The following is a 21776-nucleotide window of genomic DNA, read 5'->3' as shown; positions in this document are numbered from 1 at the left end:
CTTTCCTCCATTAGGGTTCCCACAGAAAGAACAATTTGTGACCTGTTACCTTGAGCAAGCTCAGTTCAAAAGGCAAAGAACTAAGTTCTTTGAGGACTGAGGGAGAGGAGAGGCTGAGGGAGCTGGGGGTGTTGAGGCTGGAGAAGAGGAGGCTCAGGGGAGACCTCATCACTCTCTCCAACTCCCTGAAAGGAGGTTGGAGCCAGGGGGGGGTTGGGCTCTTTTCCCAGGCAACTCTCAGCAAGACAAGAGGGCACAAGAGGTCTCAAGTTGTGCCAGGGGAGGTTTAGGTTGGACATGAGAAAATTTCTTTCTGGAGAGGGTGCTCAGCCATTGGAATGGGCTGCCCAGGGAAGGGGTGGATTCTCCAGCCCTGGAGATATTTCAAAAGAGCCTGGATGTGGCACTCAGTGCCATGGGCTGGGAACCACGGGGGGAGTGGAGCAAGGGTTGGACTTGATGAGCTCTGAGCTCCCTTCCAACCCAGCCAATTCCATAGAATTATTACCAAGAGAGAGCAAAACTTTGTCTTCTTTCACAAGGTCTACATAAAAGCCACTGACAAGACCTTTTATTTCATTTTGGTCCACTTCCTTCACCAAATGAACAGGTACAGTGAGCAAATGTGTGAACCTTTAGAGTCAGTTGTTGCTGTTTTGATGGGAGGCACTGGGAACAGAATATTTTTCATGTGGATTTCCAAAAAATCTTTCTACTTTGACAACTTCATCACTGTTAGTTATCTTAAATTCATCTCCGGATTTGGAGATGGATTTGGTTTGGCAATGGATTTGGAGATGGATTTGGCAGGATTTGGTTTTTTTCTGTGGTTTTTTTTTTAAAAAAAAAAAAAAAAAAAAAAAAAAAAAAAAAAAAAAAAAAAAAAAAAAAGAGTAAAAACCAATTAGTTACTTGCAGTAGAATGGCTACAGAATATCCAGCGACTTAACGACACAGGGCACTTAAAAACCCATCCTCAAGCAACTGCTTGTTGAAACCTGCCTGGCTTTACCTTATCTGCATTCCTTTCCGACAAGAGCACATGTCCTTGCGGAGGAAGAGGCTGTTGAGGGTGATGGCACCGATCTGGAAGAAAAGCTGCTTCACTGCTTGCTTCAGCAGCTCCGAATCCAGCCCGTTCTGGCACATGGTGCTGTAAAAATAGCTGAGCTGCTGCAGGATGGAGGCCATGGTGTAGGTGTCGGTGTCATCTATGCTGGAAGAACGTTTACGGAACCCTGTGGGTTTCAAGCCAGAAATGCCCTGGAGGCTTTCGTATTCCAGCATTCCTGGCACTGTGAGACAACAGAAAATTAACTGGTGAGACCTAAGGTTCCTTTTAGCTGTGTTGATATAATTATTGCCCCAAAAATCCACTCTCAGGATATTTTTAAAATTTAAATGTATTTATTTATTTATTTTAAATTTCTTTGTTTTAAATGTGTTTTTAAAATATAGGAAAATTAAATGACAAAGGCTGCCAGAGCACACAGATTTTACAAAGGCTTTTGTTTCTGTGGAATGTTGATTCATTTCAAAGCATTATCCCACAGCAGGAGGAGAAAGTGTTTCTGGGCCCAGTGGGGATATTCAGTGGGATATCAGTATAAATATACTGAATAATAAATAAAATAAATATAATAAATATAAAATAATAATCAATATAAAATATTCAGTGGAATCTATAGATGCAGAAACACCTGTGCAGGTAACCAGAGGTATAAAAGCACAGGAGGAAGCAGCCTGCCCCATCCTTTGCCTCAAGGTATGAGATTTATTCCCCCACTTCACACCTGAGCTTGGTTGGGTTGCTGCTCTCTTACCAATCATGGGCTGAATGTTGGTCTCCATCACAACAATTAATTGGTGATAGATACGAATGGCCAAATCACTAAGAATTTGCCTGTATTCTGAGAGATCAAAATGCTTCAAGCAGTTCCTATTCTGACGTGGAGTGTTACACTTCATAAATTCCTGGAAGTTGGAAAGATAATTATTAGAAATTGCATAACATTATAATTATAAAATGTTACTGTAATCTAAATTTATGTTAGAGTCCATCTCTGGCTGAACACAGAATGAGCCAAAGCTACAGCTGATTTCAGTGGTTTCTTCCAATTCTGGGCTTCCTCTACTTAATTTTCCAGTTTATGTTGATGTTTACTCTGTTCCCAAACTTTCTAAACCCAAAGAAAAGACATGCATGGACTTCAATGAACTTTGGAACAATTCCCAGATCATGTGAAGCAAAAGCAAACTGCCAAACACCATCCCTCCCCCAAAAAGACAAAATTCCATGCTTAAAATATGTTGGGGGAAGGAAAAAAAATTACATTTTATTGCTGCAGAGGAATATAATTTTTGGACTTTCCATCAAGGAAGTTCTGGTTTCAAATGTCTTCAAATCCTTGAATGTTCATTACAATTATAGACAAAAACTAAACTATAGTTTCAGACCTTTCCCCACTGTTGCAACTAAATTATAAAAAAGTTTTATTAATGAGGGGCAAATGTTCTCGAGTCCCCACTGGTCTTTTGGTATTATCGATATGACCACAAGAGGGAGTATTGGTTTAAATATTGTAAGATAGTAAGAATTTGTAATTAAAAATAGTTTTGTATTTCAGGATAAGACTTAGCTTAAACAAGCAAGTGAAACAAGGAAAAAAAAAATGTGTATTTTATTGGTTTGGTCCCTTCTTGGGGTTTTCTTCTCTTATATTGGTAGCAGTAGGTGTCTGATCAAATTATAACACTGGAAATTTTTTTTATATATGGAAAAATATGCAGCTAAAGTTCAGCTTGCATTAAGCTCCTGTGCAAGAGTTCAAACTAAGTAGCAGTTTCCACATCGTGTTGTGAAGTTACTTTAGCACCTAAATGTTTCTTTGATTTCACTTAAAACAGGGTAGGACTAACACATCATCATTTGTGTAAGACTGCAGAGCAACACAAATATCTAAATATCTGGAAAGAACAGTGGTGAGCTGGTGAGTAATTATCTAGTATCACTATTTTTTTTTTTTTTTTTTTTTTTTAATTCAAATTAAAGCCTGTCAGAAGTAAAGTAAAGGAATTACTTGCTGAAATCAGCCCTACCTCTTCTCCACTGTACTGCTTCAAACAGTTCAGGAAATAATAGGTATTGGAGAGCCAGAAGGACAGCATCTCAAAGTCTTCTGAATGTTCCTGAAAATGACCAGCAGCACAACCTTATCATGTGAGGGTCTCATGAGGTTAATAACCAAACTTAAAAGCATTAAAAAATTGGTATAACAGAGCCCACACGGAGCAGAATGAGCATCCAGCACCTCTCACATGCTGGCTGAACAAGTCCTGCTGGGTTTTTCTGCTGCCACACATAAAGCAAAGATCCCTCTTTCATCTGGTTAACACTGCTTCAATATTCTCAAGTGGCAGCCTGGATAAACAAGTCTGAACCAAACAGTTTTACACACGTCTGCCTGTTGTGTTGTGTACAAAAAAAGGGTGAAAAATGCCTGCTACACAAACAGAACTTACCTAACACAAGTCTGTGTTTTAATACAAACTATGCCTCAGCTTATTTTTGTTAGCTAAGTTAGCACAAGCTTTTCTAATGGATAAACTCTGGTATAATTTGGGGTTTATTTCATTATAGACCCATAATAAAGCATCCATGTAGTTGAGTTTGTTATGTAGATGAGACAACAGGCTAACAATTCTTGATTAATATATTCTTGATTAATATATATTAATTCTTGATTATAATCAATTCTTGATTAATATATATTAAAAATAACTTGATTTTGTAACCTAGCTGTCAAGATAACTTTAGTCACTTAGGTACTAACGCTGCTGTACCAAATGATGCTTAAAAAAAAAACATTGCACAAGTAGAACAGCAGTGTAAAATCCTCTTAAAATTCTGATACCTGCCTGCTACTGGACATACTGACCTTCATTTCTGTCCAACTGACTTTTGCCAGTGCTGAAAACACAGGTGTACTTCATCTCATTAGTTAATCATTGTAAAATGTAAAATACTTGAAATTGCTTTGTCAGCAAGCTCATAAAAATAATTTATGTTAATGCATTCTGTGTTCAGCACAATAGAATCTTACCTGAAGGCTTCACAGGGATACTACTACAAAGCTCAAAAAGTGTCACTGATAATTATTTTTCCATTATAGGAGGACTAGCAAATGAAATATGAATATTCCACGGGTACTATGCCTGCATCTTGTAAACCTTACAGTAGAAATCAAGAAGTACTGTACAGCCAAACATAATTCCTACCTTAACAACTTCTTTTATTCCATCAATGGTTACATTCATGAAAGATTTCAGCATGTCAGCATCATTTAGATAATCTGCATACCTCACACACATGAATAGGATGTGAGCTGGAAGGCCAGGTATCATGTTCACTACAACCCCACGTGGCTTTAAATCTGCACAAAGGAACATCACCAGGTTTATTATATAAAAACTCATATGGAGTTTATTCCTTCAGTGACCAGTCTGTTGAGAACTGATTTGGTGACTAATAGCTTGTTTCTGTAAAGTTCTGCAACAGGTTTGTTCACATAAAGAATAATTAAGTTTTCCAGAGCAAAAGGAGAGCGTTGTAGCAAATTCTCAGGTCCAGCACGGGCTGTTCCAGACAGAACAACTTCAAAAGCAATTTGCATTTAACCACCCACAGGAGGCCCCACCAGATTCTGGCACTGCTTAATGATACACCTTTGCTCACAGAGAAATGAACAACCATAAAGCTGAAGCAGGTGAGAAAATTGTAGTTTATAAAGGCACTAATCTACACGGAAAAACTGTTGCATTTAGTATTAATTATAAGCTAATGCAAAAAGCTGGCTTGGCAGTAAGATTGATATTGGGTAATAACTCAGAAGAAGGACAGAATTCTCTACAAAAGAAAGATGGAAGGACAGTTCCTTTCAGGGAAGAGAATGATATGGAAAGGACAGACAGCAGAATAATTCATCACACATTGATGTGAGTGGAGTGACCTACAGACTTAGCAGATGACAGGAAGAATGTAAATTCAAGTCCACAAAGTGCCCAGGAGATTTATTGCTTTGTAAGTGAACAAATAAGAAGAAAGATTATAATAGAGTCAGTGTTATGTAGAGTCAGACAAATTATTTTTATGCAGTTAAAGCACTTTTGTCTATGAAGGGACTGGCAGTAGAAAAAAGGCAACATGGAGCCCCCAAGCTGTATTGGTGTTAAGAGAGCAGAAAAAAGGCAGCTTTGATCATAAGTGAAATACAGCAATTCACAGGTTTTGTAGTAGTGTTCTACACTCAGTATCACTGACTACTGATAAGATCTGAAGAGTTCCTAAAATACCAAGGATCAGATTTTGAACAATCCTTTCTTCATCCTCTTTTTTGTACTCCATCATCCCAATGTACTCTTTGGACAAAGCTGGCACATGAGCTTCAGCTGTCAAACACAAAAGCACAGTTACTGCAGGTAAATGGCTAAGCTAACATCCACATTAGAAAAAATCAGCTTTATCTGTGTGGACTCCAGTCTCTATAACATTCCCAGCCTATGGTTCCTAGCATTATGAGTTAAATAACACTTATATTATCAGTGTGAGCAGTTTCACTGGGCTCAGTGAACTCAGGCTTGCACTAATAAGACAAAAAAATGAAAAAAAAAAAAAAAAAAGCAACAACACAGCTCTACATTAATTACCTCTGCCATGTTTTGAAGTGCATTCTACAGTGAAGAATTACTTGCTACACAAGAGCTTTGTACAAACTAATTTCTAATCAGGAACCAATTGCCATGTGCAGGTAATGAGAAGTGCTACTCATCTTAATCAAAACTCCCATCCTGGTGGCCCACAGTTGTGTGAGGCCATGTATGAACTTTTGGTGACAAAATCTGAGGCCCCTGCCATAAACATTTATCAGACACTCTGAGACCCACACCTAGTCAATGTTTCACTGGAAAAAAAAAAAACCACACAGGTAGGGGCTTTTTTTGTATACTTTGTGTTGATGGTTCCCTGGCACTTTTTTCTGAGGTTACAAATCTATAACCAAATCGTACCTTTTTCTTTTTTTGAAGTACACTTTCTTTCAAATACACAGTGAAGTCCAAATCTTTATTAAACAAACAAACAAAAAAAAAAAAAAAAAAAAAAAAAAAGTAACAATATCTTACTTTTTTCAATAGTCTTTGTAAGAGTTTTGATCTGATCCTCCAATTTTTTTATTATTCTATCTTTCATGTCTAGTTTTTCTTCAAGATCCTGTAATAATCAAAGGCAGTGAGTTTAGAGTAACCACAATTAAAAAACATCATCTACTGCTACATTTTACTGGCACTATGATGTCCTTTTACTTATATTTGGTAGAAGACACATGAAACATTCATGTATTTTTTTCTCCACCAAGTGAGAATGCAATGAAACCATTATTTCCTCCTTTTTATCCTGCATTTCAAGGAACACTTTCTTAATGACAGTGAAATTCCCTCACCATGTTTTCCACAGTAAGACGAGCAGTTTCTTGCTTTATCTTGCTTTTTACTTCATCCTGGGTTTCATCTGGCACCAAACCATCACTCAGCCCCTCAACGTCTTGGTTTGTGTCTTTCAGTCTCTCTTTTTCTTTGACGTCTGTTTCATTCTGTGCCTCATTTGTTCTAAAAACAGATGGACAGGAAACTTTGTCTCTTCTCTCACTAAATCAGTTATATCATACTTGCCCTTTACTTATTAACTGCAAATCTTACATTGCATGCTGAACATTAAGTAATTTTGTTACCTCAGCTTATGGCAACTACATTTATTGCTTAAAAAAAAAAAAAAACCAACCAAACCACAACTTACTGTCTTTGTGCTCTATCCCCTTCTAGCTCGTAATGCAGCCGGTTAGACATCTCTTCCATTTTTTTCATTATTAATTAGCAACAAAATCCACAGAAGAAAAAAAAAAAAAAACCAACAAAATCACAGATTACTGCTTTGTTCGGGTATTCAGTAAATCTCTTCTTACAATCAGAATTTTGTTTCAACAAATAAAATTGAACAACGTGCTAGATAATATGTCAGAGAAGTATCTGAGTACTGCACACCACATAGGAGATTATATGGAATGGAGAATTTTGACACTACTGACTCCTTGCAGGTGGCCATAAAACTACTTGCAAATTTTTAATCGTTTGTCTAGGAAGAGGCTACAGGTAACAGAGATTCATCAGCCACAGGAAACTAGGTTGGCCTAAATTGAGAAGTTTCAAACAAGCCAATTCAGCAAGAACTTCTCACTCTGCCTCCTCCTCTGGATTTTTCAGCACCCTCTGAACTCCACCTCACAGAGCATTCCTTAAGTCAGTTAGGGATAAGAGATAGTAATGATTGGAGCATGACGGAAATGGTATGGAATAAGGGGTGGAATGTCCTGGTTTGGGCCAGGATAAAGGTGATTTTCTGTCTTGTACTTTTGCTTTCAGCTAAGTCTCTTGTAAGTAGTTGCACTTGCTGAAATTAACAGCAAGTTTCTCAGACAGTGTGTGCTTCTAGGACTGATAACACTTGATGTTTAGAGTTACTGCTAGAGACTGGTGTGCAGAGCCAAGGACACTGCTCAGCTCTGAGGAAAACATTTTACCCTCCAGGAGGATAAAGAGGTCCCACCTGCAGCCTCCTTTGGGGAGGAACGGACAAGATAGATGCCAGAATTGACCAAACAGAGGATTCCATCCCATATACATCATACTCAGGATAAATTTGAGGGATCACAAGGGCCAAGCCATGCTTCCAGTTTCTGTCTGCCTGCCCTTCCTGCCTTTTCCTGCTTCCATTCCTTCACCTGGCATCCTGGAAGGATTCCATCCCTTCCTCTGCCTGTGCTCCTGATCCATCCCAGCCCATATCTGTGTGTTCTGCCTCCAGCTCCCAACTGCTGCTGACTCCAGGATTCCAGCCTGGACTTTCCCAGGGCTGCCCTGCAGCCTCGGGGGTGACGTGAGAGCTATTGGGGAAAAGGGGGGAGGAACGTGGGATCCATTTTCCTGTATATTTGTATATATTTAGTAATTTTTCCTATTTATCATTCCTGTTTCATTAAAGTTGTGTAGTTTAGTTTCCAACCCATCAGTCTCTCTCCCTTATTCTCTCTCCTTTCTTATCAGGGAGGAGAGAGAGATTAATAGAGAGCATCTGTTACTTGGTTTAATTGCCAGGCCAGGGTTAAACCCTGACAGTCATAAAACTTCTTTCCTTTTTATGGCTGTTTCCAAAGGGAATACTCCATTATATGTATCCTTAGCAGAATATTGAATATATTTGCATACATTCAAACCTTAGAACTGAATAACCGAAAAAAGGTTTTAAAAAAGAAAAAAGACACAGGATTACATATATTTTATTCTTAAGTCTCTATTCTTGTGTCTGATGTCACTAACAGACATAGAACTGCAGAACTACATAAGTACAGCACAGGTTTTTTTCACTGGGTTTCTTACATTTTACTAGCACAAAAATAATAAGGCAGTGATGTTATCAGATAATATTGCTTCAGCTTTTAAGAATTTAAATATAGAGGATCCACCATGTTCGTGTTAAACAACTGTAAGACTAGGTACCACACCAGCACTTTACCTTTCAACTTTATAGTCTGTTCTTGAAGACGGTTTTCAAGATCTAATTTTTGATTTTCAAGTTCAGAAACTTGATTTTTAAGATCCGGGATCACCTTTTGAGAAAAAAAAGGAGATTTGCACATTTCAGTCCCTTCCTTCTTTTCAGATGTCTGCAGTGCTTCCTATGGCACTGGAAGTCCTTCAGCTGCAGTTGGTCAGAGGCTGGGGAGACACTGAGTGAGCACAGCTTGCTGCTTACCTGACTTAACTTTGCTCAAGGTATCTGCTGACACCTCAAAAATCAAATAGTGAGGTAGCTAAATGGCTGGACTGGTGCAGTAGTACAATCCTTCTGTTCTAGTTTAAATTAAATTACACCGTGGCTTAAATTTCCCTAGCTCAATTAACATCAGAAAAGCCCTCCGTGTCATTAAATAATTTTTTAAAAATATAATTATAAGTAACTTTTCCTTATATTTTTAATTTTAGCTAGTTTTGAAAGTATGTCTTTAGTTATTTTTCACTCAGCAGATAAACAATCTTGGATGTGCTGTCTTCCAGAATAATAGCCCTTCCCTGGGTTAGGTAGGTTTTACACACTGCTGCTACTAAGGCTTCCCCACAGGGTGTTAGGGTCTCTCCTCTGGTGGGGAGAACCTCAGAACTGGATCTCTGAACAATCTCTGAACACCATAAATCCCACAGACTCTGTTTTTTTGACTAACAAGTCACAGAACTTCTCAGCCCTGAGATTTCAAGGATGTGACAGCAAGATTTTGTCAGCTTAGTGCCACAGACACGTTTGGATTTTATTACTAAATAAATAAATAAATACTAAATTATAAAATAATTATAAAATAATATAAATTATACTAAATATAAATAATACTAAATTATAAAATAATATAAATAAATAAAAACTAAAAATTACTAAATAAAACATCCTTTGCTTTGCTTCATCTTGATCTTACCATGTTTTCTGAAGTCAGTCTGCTAACTTCAAGTCGAATACCATCATTTATGTCATTTTCCTCTCGAAATAATTTTTGCAGATGATTAATATCTTGGCTAAGATGTTCAACTTTAAAGTTCAAGCCTTCAATTTCCTTTTCATATATTTCTTTCTGAGACTGAAAGTGGCTTTCTAATACTCTGTTAAAAAAAAAAGAAGGAACATGGCAGTAGGAGTGCAATGGGTAATTTAATACAAAGTGAAAACAAAGTCCTGTGGTTAACATGCAGACATTCCATTACATCAGCTGCACATTAGGGAACCTGAAAGTTATGCATGATATATCAGAGGAAACACATTTCTCAGGCTGACACACACTCACTTATCTCACTGATTTAGTAAAAGTTTGTTAAAAAGTAATTTTAAGCTGCTCAACCAGTCACATAATGTAGTACTGTTTGTTCATCCTTAAACAGATTTTCAGTGTTCTGTCAAAGTAGCTGCCCACTGATTTTTCCATTTATTTCATAGCTTTAATTTATGAAAACACTGAAGAGCTGAACTAACCTTGTAGCTTTTTTTAAGCCTTCATAAGCAAACCAGAGTTCTCCATCCTCATTTAAGTGCTCCAAATCCTCTGTAGAGAGTCTAGAATACAAGCCCATATCATCAGTGTGCAGGCAAACAAAATGCAGTTCTGAAGCTTTTAAAAAGGAAACCCAGAACAAAATTACCTGCTTCTTACATCCTCAAAATCATAACTTTCAAGAAGCTGTTTCGTAACTTCTGACATTTTTTCTGTTAAAAACACAAAGTTTATAACATGAATTATTTTTCTCTGCACATTTCAAATCAAGTTTGACTGTAAAAATCAAAGAAACCTCTTCCTAAATCTACAAGGTTCCTTCCTGTTACTCAGTGATTTACCACAAGAATATGATGAGGGCTGTGGTTTTACTTCTGGACAGGTGAGCTAGACAAGGCAGACACCACCATTGCTTTTTTTCCTAAACACATCAAACTTTCAATGCAAAGTTACATCTTTCTGCTTTGAATCTGGAGAACTGCTGGAGTTGTACAGATTTGTCATCTAGTACCAGGTTACTGCATCAAATGCTGCAGATCCAGGTTTGCTTTATAACATTGTTTGCACTGAACAAAACACACAAAGTGCTGCTTCTTAATAAATCTCTTTTCCCAAAGGGAACCCACCTCAGCACATTATTTGTGTATTTGATATTTTGGACCCAAGGCTAAAGACAGGATGACTGAAAGCTAGATAATGTATCAATTCCATATTCTTGGGTCCCTACAAGCTATTTGTTTAATTCTATGTAAAGTTTAAATTATTATTATTGATTTTTAAACACACAGGATAAATGTTTGGAATCAGAGTTTCCTCAAAGGGAGAATCTCAGTGTTCAGCAAACACTTTCTAAATCTCACCTGCTGGGTTTTCCTCCCCTCTCGTGAGAAAGGGTCTGAATAAAATGGGATGGGAAAGAGAACTGGGGTTTTCTCAAAGCTAATGTGGAAGAAATCAGTTTAAATTGGCTTGGTTCACACTGTTCTTGGTAAATTCTCTGAATTACCAAGTATGGAGCTTACCCCTCAATTCTCTCTTCTGTGTCTGGGCCTGCTTTTCAACATCCAACTTTTGGGTCTGCAGCAGTTCAATTTCCTTTTGCAGCTCAGGTATTTTCTGAATCAGACAAAAGTTATAGACTGAGGCAAGGAGTGAATGACAAGGGCTGAGTATCATTTAAACCATAAAGATAATAATAATTAAGAACACCTCCAAATGGTATGAGGCTTAAAAGCCTGGCTTCCCAGGCATCAAAGCAGACAGTAAAATGACACAGTGAAGAAACATCTGTGTCATGGAATGGAGAAAAAAAATGTGACCTTGCACAAACTTACTATTTTCAAGTTCACATTAAAAAAGCTACATGTATGAAAAATCTCCTGAGAAACTAACAGTTCCTTGGAAAAAGGAAGAAAAAAAAGATCCACTCATTTCAAGGTATAAATATTCAGGTCCAATCCCCTTCCAAAACATGCACTTATTTCTGCAAGCAATAACTTGTTCATATTGTGTACTACATGAAAACTATGAACACAGTAGTGTATCAAATATAGATAATTAACTAATTGTCTTCTAAAAATGCACTGAAGGTAAAATTATTGAAGATAAACTATAAATAAAACATCCGCATTCTCTACTTGTGTTATTTAGCAAAGACTCCAAAATTAAAGGCTTCATACTTTACCTGTGCTTGTTTTGTGAGTTGTCCTACTTCCATTTTCAAGCCATCTTGAATGACAATTTCTTGCTGAATTTGATCTTGTAGCTGAGTTTTTTCTTCTCTCAGAACCTTAATTTCTCCCTTGAGCATTTCAATCTCCTTTTCATAGTCCTGCTTCTGATTCTGGAAATTTTTCTCAAGTATCCTACACAAGAAAATGAAAAGCTCCATTTTTCTACATTCATAAGTGAAAAAGTGGGCTTTGGCTTTGTTTTAATTTGAAAGATAAGCTTCATTGAAGAAAACTTAATTAAAACATAATTACTTGAAAACGCTATGCTACATCCTCAGCTACAAAATGAGTGATAATGGGATGAGAGTGTCCCTGGATTTCCCTACACCTAATTCACTGGGTTTGAATTCAAGGCAAAACTGAGTTTTTCCCACCTAAAGGCCAATTCTCTTAACTCTTTGAAAGTCAGCTACCCAAGCAGATTTCTGCCACATTTTATCACCACAGTCAGCACTGAAAGAGGACACGGCAACAGGAAGCCCTCTGTCCTTTCAGTAGCACATTGCTAGAAGCTTCCCACTTCCTACTGGTTCCTGCTGGAATGGACTGGATTCCAGCATAACATTGCCAATGGGCAAAACAGAAGAACTAGCAGAAAAAAAAAAAAAAAAAACCAAAAAAACCCTAGCAAAAAAAAGTACAATCTGGAGATATTCACACCTGAACTCAGACTGAGCTCAAGCACCACACAGCTCCCAGCCCTCAGGAGCAGAGACTGATTGCACTCTTCAGACTTGAGAGAAAAACATTTACCTGGTACCTAAAAGTTCTCTGTCTTACCCTGGGAAAGAGGTACTGAGAAAGAAACACTTGATCTGAGAGAAGCATGCTTAAAAAAATAACCATTTATTGCTAAATAGCAGGACTTCTACGACTGCAAATGAAATACCAAAGGGGAGATAAACCCAAATGTCCTTTACAAACAACACTGCCTTTTCTTCAAGCTGAATCTTTCAGTTCTCTCCTTGAACATTCACTTTACAGGCATTCTGGCTGCTCAAGCATCATCACCTTCTCTTCCAGCCCTGACTGAATTCTGAGGGTACCTCCAAAGAAACCATTAAGATCAGTGCTTCCTTTCAGTTCTCAGAAAGACATGTTAAAAAAGGCATGTTAAAAAAGACACGTTAAAAAAGACGTGTTAAAAAAGACATGTTAAAAAAGACGTGTTAAAAAAGACGTGTTAAAAAAGACGTGTTAAAAAAGACGTGTTAAAAAAGACGTGTTAAAAAAGACATGTTAAAAAAGACGTTAAAAAAGACATGTTAAAAAAGACATGCTAAAAAAGACATGCTAAAAAAGACATGTTAAAAAAGATATTTAAAAAGACGTTAAAAAAAAGACGTTAAAAAAAAGACGTTAAAAAAAAGACGTTAAAAAAAAGACGTTAAAAAAAAGATGTCAAAAAAGACGTTAAAAAAAAGACGTTAAAAAAAAGATGTCAAAAAAGACGTTAAAAAAAAGACGTTAAAAAAAAGACGTTAAAAAAAAGACGTTAAAAAAGACGTTAAAAAAGACGTTAAAAAAGACGTTAAAAGACGTTAAAAAAAAGACGTTAAAAAAAAGACGTTAAAAAAAAGACGTTAAAAAAAAGACGTTAAAAAAAAGACGTTAAAAAAAAGACGTTAAAAAAAAGACGTTAAAAAAGACGTTAAAAAAAAGACGTTAAAAAGACGTTAAAAAGACGTTAAAAAGACGTTAAAAAGACGTTAAAAAGACGTTAAAAAGACGTTAAAAAGACGTTAAAAAGACGTTAAAAAGACGTTAAAAAAGACGTTAAAAAAGACGTTAAAAAAGACGTTAAAAAAGACGTTAAAAAAGACATGTTAAAAAAGACATGTTAAAAAAGACATGTTAAAAAAGACATGTTAAAAAAGACATGTTAAAAAAAAGACATGTTAAAAAAAAGACATGTTAAAAAAAGACATGTTAAAAAAAAGACATGTAAAAAAGACGTTAAAAAAGACATGTTAAAAAAGACATGTTAAAAAAGACATGTTAAAAAAGACATGTTAAAAAAGACATGTTAAAAAAGACATGTTAAAAAAAAGACATGTTAAAAAAAAGACATGTTAAAAAAAAGACGTTAAAAAAAAGACGTTAAAAAAAAGACATGTTAAAAAAAGACATGTTAAAAAAAAGACATGTAAAAAAAAAGACATGTAAAAAAGACGTTAAAAAAGACATGTTAAAAAAGACATGTTAAAAAAGACATGTTAAAAAAGACACGTTAAAAAAAGACACGTTAAAAAAAGACACGTTAAAAAAAGACACGTTAAAAAAAGACACGTTAAAAAAAGACACATTAAAAAAAGACACGTTAAAAAAGGGGGAAACTGCAAGAAAAAGAACACTCTCAAGTCTACCACGTTATTCCCTGTGTGTGACTGACCCACAAGCATGTGCTTTTCCTCAGGTGTACATGAAGTTCCTCAGTACTGTCATTCATGTCCAAGAACAGGCAGATTCCTAAGCAGTGTGAGCATAAAAATACATTTACAGCAGGAGACAGAAAGGCAGGGAAAGAGAAAAAAACATAGATGCTGTTTCAAAGCAGTTAAATTCAGATTCCTTACATTCTCTGATTTTCTTCTCTTCGTACATCATTGAAGAGTTGCTTCGTGAGGTCATCCATTTTCTCTGTCAAAAAACATTTCATATTTCAGAGACCTTCATGCAGTTATATGCATTTGTTAAAATAGTATGATCACAACGAGAAGTTCTTTTCAGTGATCAAACCTTGACATGTTTTAAGGCTGAAATTCCTTTCATGAGGCAAAAATTAGAGTGAATTTTACAAGTAATGCTACAGGATAAAAAAGTTTCTGAAACATCAAAGTGTTATTCATCTAAAATATACTTGATCTCGTGTGCCCTGTGAAATTAGATTCTTAAAAGTGAAGAAACCAGGATGAAGCAACATTTTGAATGCATGTGCATAAGGCAGGAAACATAACAAGAGGACAGGTTTTGCTACTGAAAGAACAGATTTAATTTGTTAGATTAAAAGCATTTGTACTACATGTTTTAAGCAAGAGAAGCTGAGAACAAAATTTAATTTACTGTAAATCAAGCATTTATATTGCTTTTATCAGAACAGAAGTCATTTACCTTTGCTGAAAACCTGACTTTACAGCTTTCCCCCACTGTAACTCCTTTATAACTCCTTAAAGTTTCTTTTAGTTATCATACCTTTCATTTCCTCTGTTTTTTCTTGGAGCTTTATTTCTAAGGTCTCCTTCTGTTCTTTTAATTCTTTATTCTGGTTCTCAAGTTTTAGCATTTTCTGTACACACAAAAAATAAGCATAATATAGATATTACAAAGGAGGAAGAAACAGGTCACAGAAGGAATTACATTTAATAAGCATATGTGAGCTCTGCTCTTTCCCATCCACTCCCTTAATAAGTGAAGTTACTGAATAACTCTTGAATCATGCATTTGATAAATCTAGTAGCTGTTAAATTATTTAACCTAAAATAAATGCAGATGGAAATCAAAATTTACCTGTTCACTGTCTTCTTTATATTTTTTCCCCTTCTCTTCATGCATCCTCTTTTGAGCAGTTAACTTTTCAAGATCTGTTTCAAGCTTCTGAATTGTATCCATGTCACTCACATGAGTAGAAGCCAGACTGGTCAAGCGTTCCAGCAAGCCATGATTTTCTCTGTTCTACAATGAGCAAAACAGATTAAAAGAAACCAGCAAAATGTGCTGAAACTGTTCAGTGTAATTCTAAAGGAAGCACCTGACCCATTCCTGCTCACCAGCCTGTACCAGTCAAGATTATTTCAAGCAAGGATTGTCTCCATCAATTAGACTAGAATTAACCTAAAAGATGTTTTGTCTCTCAAAACTAAGCTGTGAAGTAAACATAATACAGTGTTCCCAAAAGGTACTAAACCTGTTGGGTCAGAGCAGTACCACACACAGCCTTCATCCTCATAGAAGTAATCCCATCCAGAGGCTGGATGGACTGCTTCAGAAAGAGTAAAAAAGAAAAACTTTCATTGAAAACTCCTCTGATTGGCACAACTAACTCAAAAATACAGGGAATCTTGGGTGATTCTTCTTACCTGGATATAGGAAGAATGTTAATGGTAAATTATAATGTTAATGGTTAATTATAAAGGACAACGTTCCTTACATGGCATGTCAAGTCAAGTCTGGATACTGCAGTTGATGCAAGCCTCTAGTCAATGTCAGAGCTCTGGACAAAACACACACAGTAAAAAACTAGTCCAGATCATAAGCTGTCTTGTGTCCCTCACCTTTTCTTCTATCCTTTTCTGCAGCTGCTGAACTCTGTATGAAAGTTGGATATTCAATACAAACCGACGAATATTCTGAAATCTTCTCCTGGCAAGCCATGCCCGGGCATATTTCTGAAGGATCACAGCCTTGTGTTCTTCAAGCATCTTTAAAACAAAATATTAACATATGTCTGTGGTTAACTACGTCTCAATCAGCAACAATTATAGCATCCTGTGAATCTAAATACACCGGTAATGACAACGCTTCCCACAGAAGCACCAAAACAGCCAGAGTGTAGCTACACTTGAAGCACTGCAGTGATCTCATAAAATGATCTGCATCAAGTATAAACCAGACAGAGTTCTTGGCAGCTCATAGGTTAGATATAAACTACTGAGTATCAGTATATTTTTGCAGTAACACTATAGAAAAAAGGCAGAAGGTACGAGAACCAGACGTGCAGGAGGTAAAAAGTTGGAGATCACTGCTCTTCTTTCCATCTCTCTTACAGAGCATGTGTGGTTTCCAGTTACTGAAATAAAACTTCTGATAGGCTGTACCTTCTGATATTTTTTTCTTGCCAGAAATCCTCTCGTGTAAGCTTGAATGGTTACAGCAGCCACACGGATGAGCTGACAAAGTCTACGGACCAGGTAACCCCGACAGTATTTCTGAATAGTGATGGCTGCCCATGCTTGCTTCAGAGTCCTTGCAGTTATTGCTTGCCTGAATTCAAAAGACAATGACCTAGGTCACATAGGACTTCTCATGTTTGTTCTCTCAGTTAGCCAAATTACACACACACACACAAAAAAAAAAAAAAAAAAAAAAAAAAAAGATACTGAAAACATGCATCCCCATACAGCTTTTTCTTCAGTCAAAGTGAAAGAGGAGGAATTACCCACAATCTTTGAAATCTGTCCCACAGTCAGTTCTTCTGGTGGTCTAATTCTGAAAATTTCCAAGCCTACATGAAGCCATCTGCCTCTCAGTCTGCTCTGTGCATGACTGCTGCAGTTTCTCTGCTGTGTAATTCCTCACAACCATTTGTACACACCACTCTGCAGCCTCATGTAAATCACTTCTCCTTCCTGCTCCCTGGTTGCTTCTCTGGTGCTGAAGCTAAGCAGTGAGTCCAAGCCAAAACTGGGTCACCCTCAGCTAAGGACTGAGCTTAGAGGCAGCCAGGCCTCTCAGGAACCCAGCAGAAAACATCTGAAATCTGCTGGAGTATTTTCTTCCTATCAGCTGTGCTGAAGAACTTGACCATTTCCAAGTCCACAATTAAAAGGAAATGGACACGCAATCTGAATTGTTATTCTTTAAAAAATTCATTTCCAAACCAGTGTGTGACCTGCTACAGGCACAGCCTAGCAGCAAACTCATTTCTCAGCCCAAAGTACCGTACAGTCCGCTGCCCTCGGAGGTACTGCTGGATCACAAGAGCTGCTTGTTTTATCTGGAGGAATTTTTTCCTCTGCAGCCAGCCTCGAACACTCTTCTGGATCATGATGCAGGCATGTCTCAGTTTATCTGATCGCAGTTTTTCTAAGTAAGCAACCTGGCCTGCTCTGAAGAAAATTTTTGTTCTCCCAAACTGATACTGATTACGATCCTGCAAAAGAAAACAATGGGGATATTAAGGGTTTAGTTTATTATGTTAAGCCAGACACTCTGTGCCTTTTATAAACTGTCACTTCAGGCAAGATCTTCTGAAATGACATGATTTTGCTAAATAAGAATATCCTCTCTGCCTTCTTTTTAGACAGGAATCTGTGGGGGAAAAATCCAACGAGCAGGAAAGAACCAGAGAATTACATCCAGAAAGCACACCCTACAGGTGTGAAATTAATTAAAGGGAGGATCTGCACTTATCATCAAGGCCTTGTAAGCAACACTTCACCCCCCTGCTACAAGTCTGGCACCGTGGGCTCAGTGCTGCCTTTTGGTGCACATCTGGCTTTGACTCAGCCAGCAAGAACTCGGGGGAGAAGTTGCTCCTAAGCTCGGGCTCTCATCCTTGGTCCTAGGGGGTTATGTTGCAAGTACACCTCTGTTTTGTCTTTCACATCCCTGAGGCTGAACTCAGCCCCAACCAACACAGTGACTTGAACAGCTGGACCAGAGCAGCCTCATCACTACAGACCAGCCTGACAGGTAGCAGCACAGGCCAACAACCACATTTTTAGAACAGTTCTCCAACATGATGCATTTCAGCATCAAAAGCCCTCTTGTGGGCATAAACTTCTAATACCTGAAAAATGTGTAACATTTAGTGTTCTTTGCTTTATGAGTACAGATAATATATCTTCCATTTCACAAGTGAAGGTACCAAGGACAGAGAGGTTAAATCTAGGGCCACACCAGGACTGTGTCACATCACAAAGTCAGTGACTTGCCAGCCTATGCTCAGCACACTAAATCAGGGGAGATAGGAATAATGTGAATACCTTGCTTGTTTGAGGAGGGAGATACTACTCTTGGCAAAAAAGATCTTTAACTGGTAACAGGTGCTATAATACATATCAGGTCCATGCATACAAACTAACCTGGATTAACCTCTGCAAAACAATCTTGCAAATCTGCTTTTTGTCATTTATGGAGAGTTCCTGCTGTGTCATAAGAATTCTGTAACGGCTGAAAAACTCAATGTAAGTCCACCTGGAAAAATAAAAGTTAGCAAATGCAACTTATTTAAGAGACACCCAATATTTTTTGACATACAAAGGCCCATTGCTGTCACTACCTGGATGGGTAGCTCTGTGCACTGATCCGAATGGTTTCCAAAACACCACATGCTCGCAGCTGCTGAGTCACTCTTTTTGAATCAAACCTAAAAAAGCAGAATTATATCTTACATTTTCACTGGTTTGGGCCTGCTATAATAATGATAATTTGTCTAGCTGGATTTCTACTTCTGCCCATAGGATGCAGGGCTCCCTGTGTTTTATATGGAGTTTTATGTGGCTTTTTTAGTTAGTTATAGGTTGTATCTGGGTTTTCTTTTTCTGCCTCAAAACAAAAGAAAGACTGGAATTTTTTTTCTCTTATGAAAAGCCCTGTTTCTCTCCAATACTAACCATGAAAACTCATATCACCCAGTGACAAAGACTCATGCCCCTCTCAGTGCAAAACATACACAAATATATTGCCTCTGTTGGGAAACAGAGCTAATTCATACTGCACAAGAGTGAATACACCTGAACAAATCATCCATTGGACTTAAATCAACAGTGAACAACTTTTCCCCTAAAATTGTTATGACAAGTATACAAATACTTATATCTGATTTGAAAAATTTTAGGATAATAAAGGATTTTTAGGGTATCAATAACTATTGACTGTATGATTCTGTTTTTATAAGACGACTATTTTTTTTTTTTTAGTTCAGCTCTCCTGAAAGGAAGAACATGTCCTCTATGGGAATTTGTTAGACAGTAAGAATTTAGCTTGCTGACATGTACCTACTGGGAAATAAAAAAAAAATACTCTTTTAATTTTAAAGGTGACAGCTCACACCTCTAACATACTCACTCAAAAGGCAGCTTCTCATCATTTGGCTTTATGCATCGCACGTAATGAGGGGTGGTTGCGTTGAGGGTCACCATGAGTAAAGACAAAGAACTCCGGAACTAGAAAATACCAGATATAACAGTTCATAGAACCATAGAATCCTAGAACTGGCTGGGTTGGAAGGGACCTCAGAGCTCATCAAGTCCAACCCTTGCTCCACTCCCCCCGTGGTTCCCAGCCCATGGCACTGAGTGCCACATCCAGGCTCTTTGGAAATATCTCCAGGGATGGAGAATCCACCCCTTCCCTGGGCAGCCCATTCCAATGGCTGATCACCCTCTCCAGAAAGAAATTCTTTCTCATGTCCAACCTAAACCTCCCCTGGCACAACTTGAGACCTCTTGTGCCCTCTTGTCTTGCTGAGAGTTGCCTGGGAAAAGAGCCCAACCCCCCCCTGGCTCCAACCTCCTTTCAGGGAGTTGGAGAGAGTGATGAGGTCTCCCCTGAGCCTCCTCTTCTCCAGCCTCAACACCCCCAGCTCCCTCAGCCTCTCCTCATAGGATCTGTGCTCCAGTCCCTTCCCCAGCCCAGTTGCCTCCTTTGGACCTGCTCCAGCACCTCAATCTCCTTCCTGAGCTGAGGGGCCCAGAACTGGACACAGGACTCAAGCTGTGGCCTCCCCAGGGCTGAGCACAGGGGCAGAATCCCTTCCCTGGACCTGCTGGCCACGCTGTTCCATTGTTTTGACAATGAAACTTGGACACCTAAGGAAAAAGTAATATCTGAGGGTTTTTCATTATTTCTTAGGTTTTAGCTGGACACTGGGAGATTCTGTTGGCTTTTAGCAATTATCTGCAGGAATTTTAACAGCCCCGCTGTACCCACGAGTCTCCTGTACAGAAATTAAACACAGACCATGGCTGCCCCCTGATGTACTGAGAGCTGGGCTGTCCCTGTGAGCAGCACTAGAACACAGCACCAAGGTGTCTGACTGCCCAACACACTTCCCCCAAAGTATGAGCAGCACAAAAAAGTTTGCTTAAGTGGTACCTTACTGCCAACTGTGGTTCGGAGGTGTTTGTTGGGTGACTTAAGAACAGGTCTTGCAGATTTGATGTTTATAGTTGAACTGAAAGGTGAAATGGACACTGGATTGTCTTGGAAAAAATTTGCACACAGATGAAACTAAAAGTGTGGTGAAAGATTTGCAGTTAAATGCTAGGTAACTGTAGTATCATTTAAATAAAAATTACACCTACTGTAACATACAACCCATCATCTTAATGCTTAGAGCAGGTATTGCAGGACTTGGAATTGGGTTTTTAAGCCACAAACAACAATTAAAGAAACAGTTGCAACATTTAATGTTGTGTTTTCATAATATTCACAATATTTTAACAATATATTAACATTATATATATGCATATATATATTCACAATATTTTATGTTAATGTCAAGCCACCTATCAACACTGCATGTAATGACTATAGATTTAAAAAAATTAAATTAATTGTTCAGTTTCCAGGATTCCAAAATGTTATTCAAGGGAGAAAGCAAAAAAGAGTAACATAACTAGCAAAGTAAATGCACATATATGAAAAAGTTGAATACTGTATTTTTTCATCTTGTATGTTATTTCAATGTTAAAAATACACACTCAGAATATTAATAAAATTATATTAATTGATTCAACCTACAAAAAAAACTTTTTATCAGAAAAAATCTTTTAAAATAAAATCTGGATTAATTCAAATAAAATCAGCTATTCAGAAAATCAGCCACTGCTGTTTGTTCACAAACCTTGCTCTCTTTCAAGATTTCAATCAGCACTTCATGTACTGTATCTCTGTTTTTTTCCAGAAATCCTTCACATTTATATTCTACCTGTGCAAAGAGGTGAAATCTTTAGCTTTTCAGTAATACAGGAACAGTTATCAAAGCAAACATTTTTGCTGCCTAAACTGTGGGGGCCAACAGGTCTTTTTTGGTCTTAGACATAATGGCTGAAACCCTGATTTGACCATTTCATTATGGCAGAGCATGCAAACATCTGTACTGCAGATTAGAGGCAGTGGATTCTGCTTTCATTAGGAATTTCCTTTCTCCTCTCATTAGAAACCCTATTATTTCCAA

General features: G+C 37.5%; 1 protein-coding gene across 3 annotated transcripts in view; it reads right to left on the bottom strand.

Moving 5' to 3' along the window:
• The window catches only part of MYO5C (myosin VC), a 36482-nt gene that overhangs the window by 2826 nt on the left and 11880 nt on the right, over positions 1-21776 (bottom strand). The window contains exons 14-38 of one of the 3 annotated variants that reach the window (XM_071755166.1): positions 21444-21527; positions 20693-20827; positions 19664-19761; positions 18876-18962; positions 18679-18790; positions 17533-17744; positions 16690-16855; positions 16147-16293; positions 15383-15547; positions 15068-15161; positions 14452-14515; positions 11827-12007; positions 11165-11258; positions 10291-10354; positions 10124-10204; positions 9576-9756; positions 8624-8717; positions 6851-6902; positions 6498-6663; positions 6181-6268; positions 5353-5448; positions 4279-4433; positions 3100-3189; positions 1824-1974; positions 1013-1295 (exon numbers count right to left, since the gene is read on the bottom strand). In XM_071755166.1, the coding sequence (XP_071611267.1) occupies positions 1013-1295; positions 1824-1974; positions 3100-3189; positions 4279-4433; positions 5353-5448; positions 6181-6268; positions 6498-6663; positions 6851-6902; positions 8624-8717; positions 9576-9756; positions 10124-10204; positions 10291-10354; positions 11165-11258; positions 11827-12007; positions 14452-14515; positions 15068-15161; positions 15383-15547; positions 16147-16293; positions 16690-16855; positions 17533-17744; positions 18679-18790; positions 18876-18962; positions 19664-19761; positions 20693-20827; positions 21444-21527 (3140 nt within the window). The remainder of the gene's footprint in view (positions 1-1012; positions 1296-1823; positions 1975-3099; positions 3190-4278; positions 4434-5352; positions 5449-6180; positions 6269-6497; positions 6664-6850; positions 6903-8623; positions 8718-9575; positions 9757-10123; positions 10205-10290; positions 10355-11164; positions 11259-11826; positions 12008-14451; positions 14516-15067; positions 15162-15382; positions 15548-16146; positions 16294-16689; positions 16856-17532; positions 17745-18678; positions 18791-18875; positions 18963-19663; positions 19762-20692; positions 20828-21443; positions 21528-21776) is intronic. The other 2 variants (XM_071755168.1, XM_071755169.1) reach the window with 2 other exon arrangements.

Source organism: Heliangelus exortis, chromosome 11 (assembly GCF_036169615.1).
Source record: "Heliangelus exortis chromosome 11, bHelExo1.hap1, whole genome shotgun sequence".
NCBI classification, from domain to species: domain Eukaryota; kingdom Metazoa; phylum Chordata; class Aves; order Apodiformes; family Trochilidae; genus Heliangelus; species Heliangelus exortis.
This window is presented reverse-complemented; position numbering and strand designations above follow the sequence as displayed.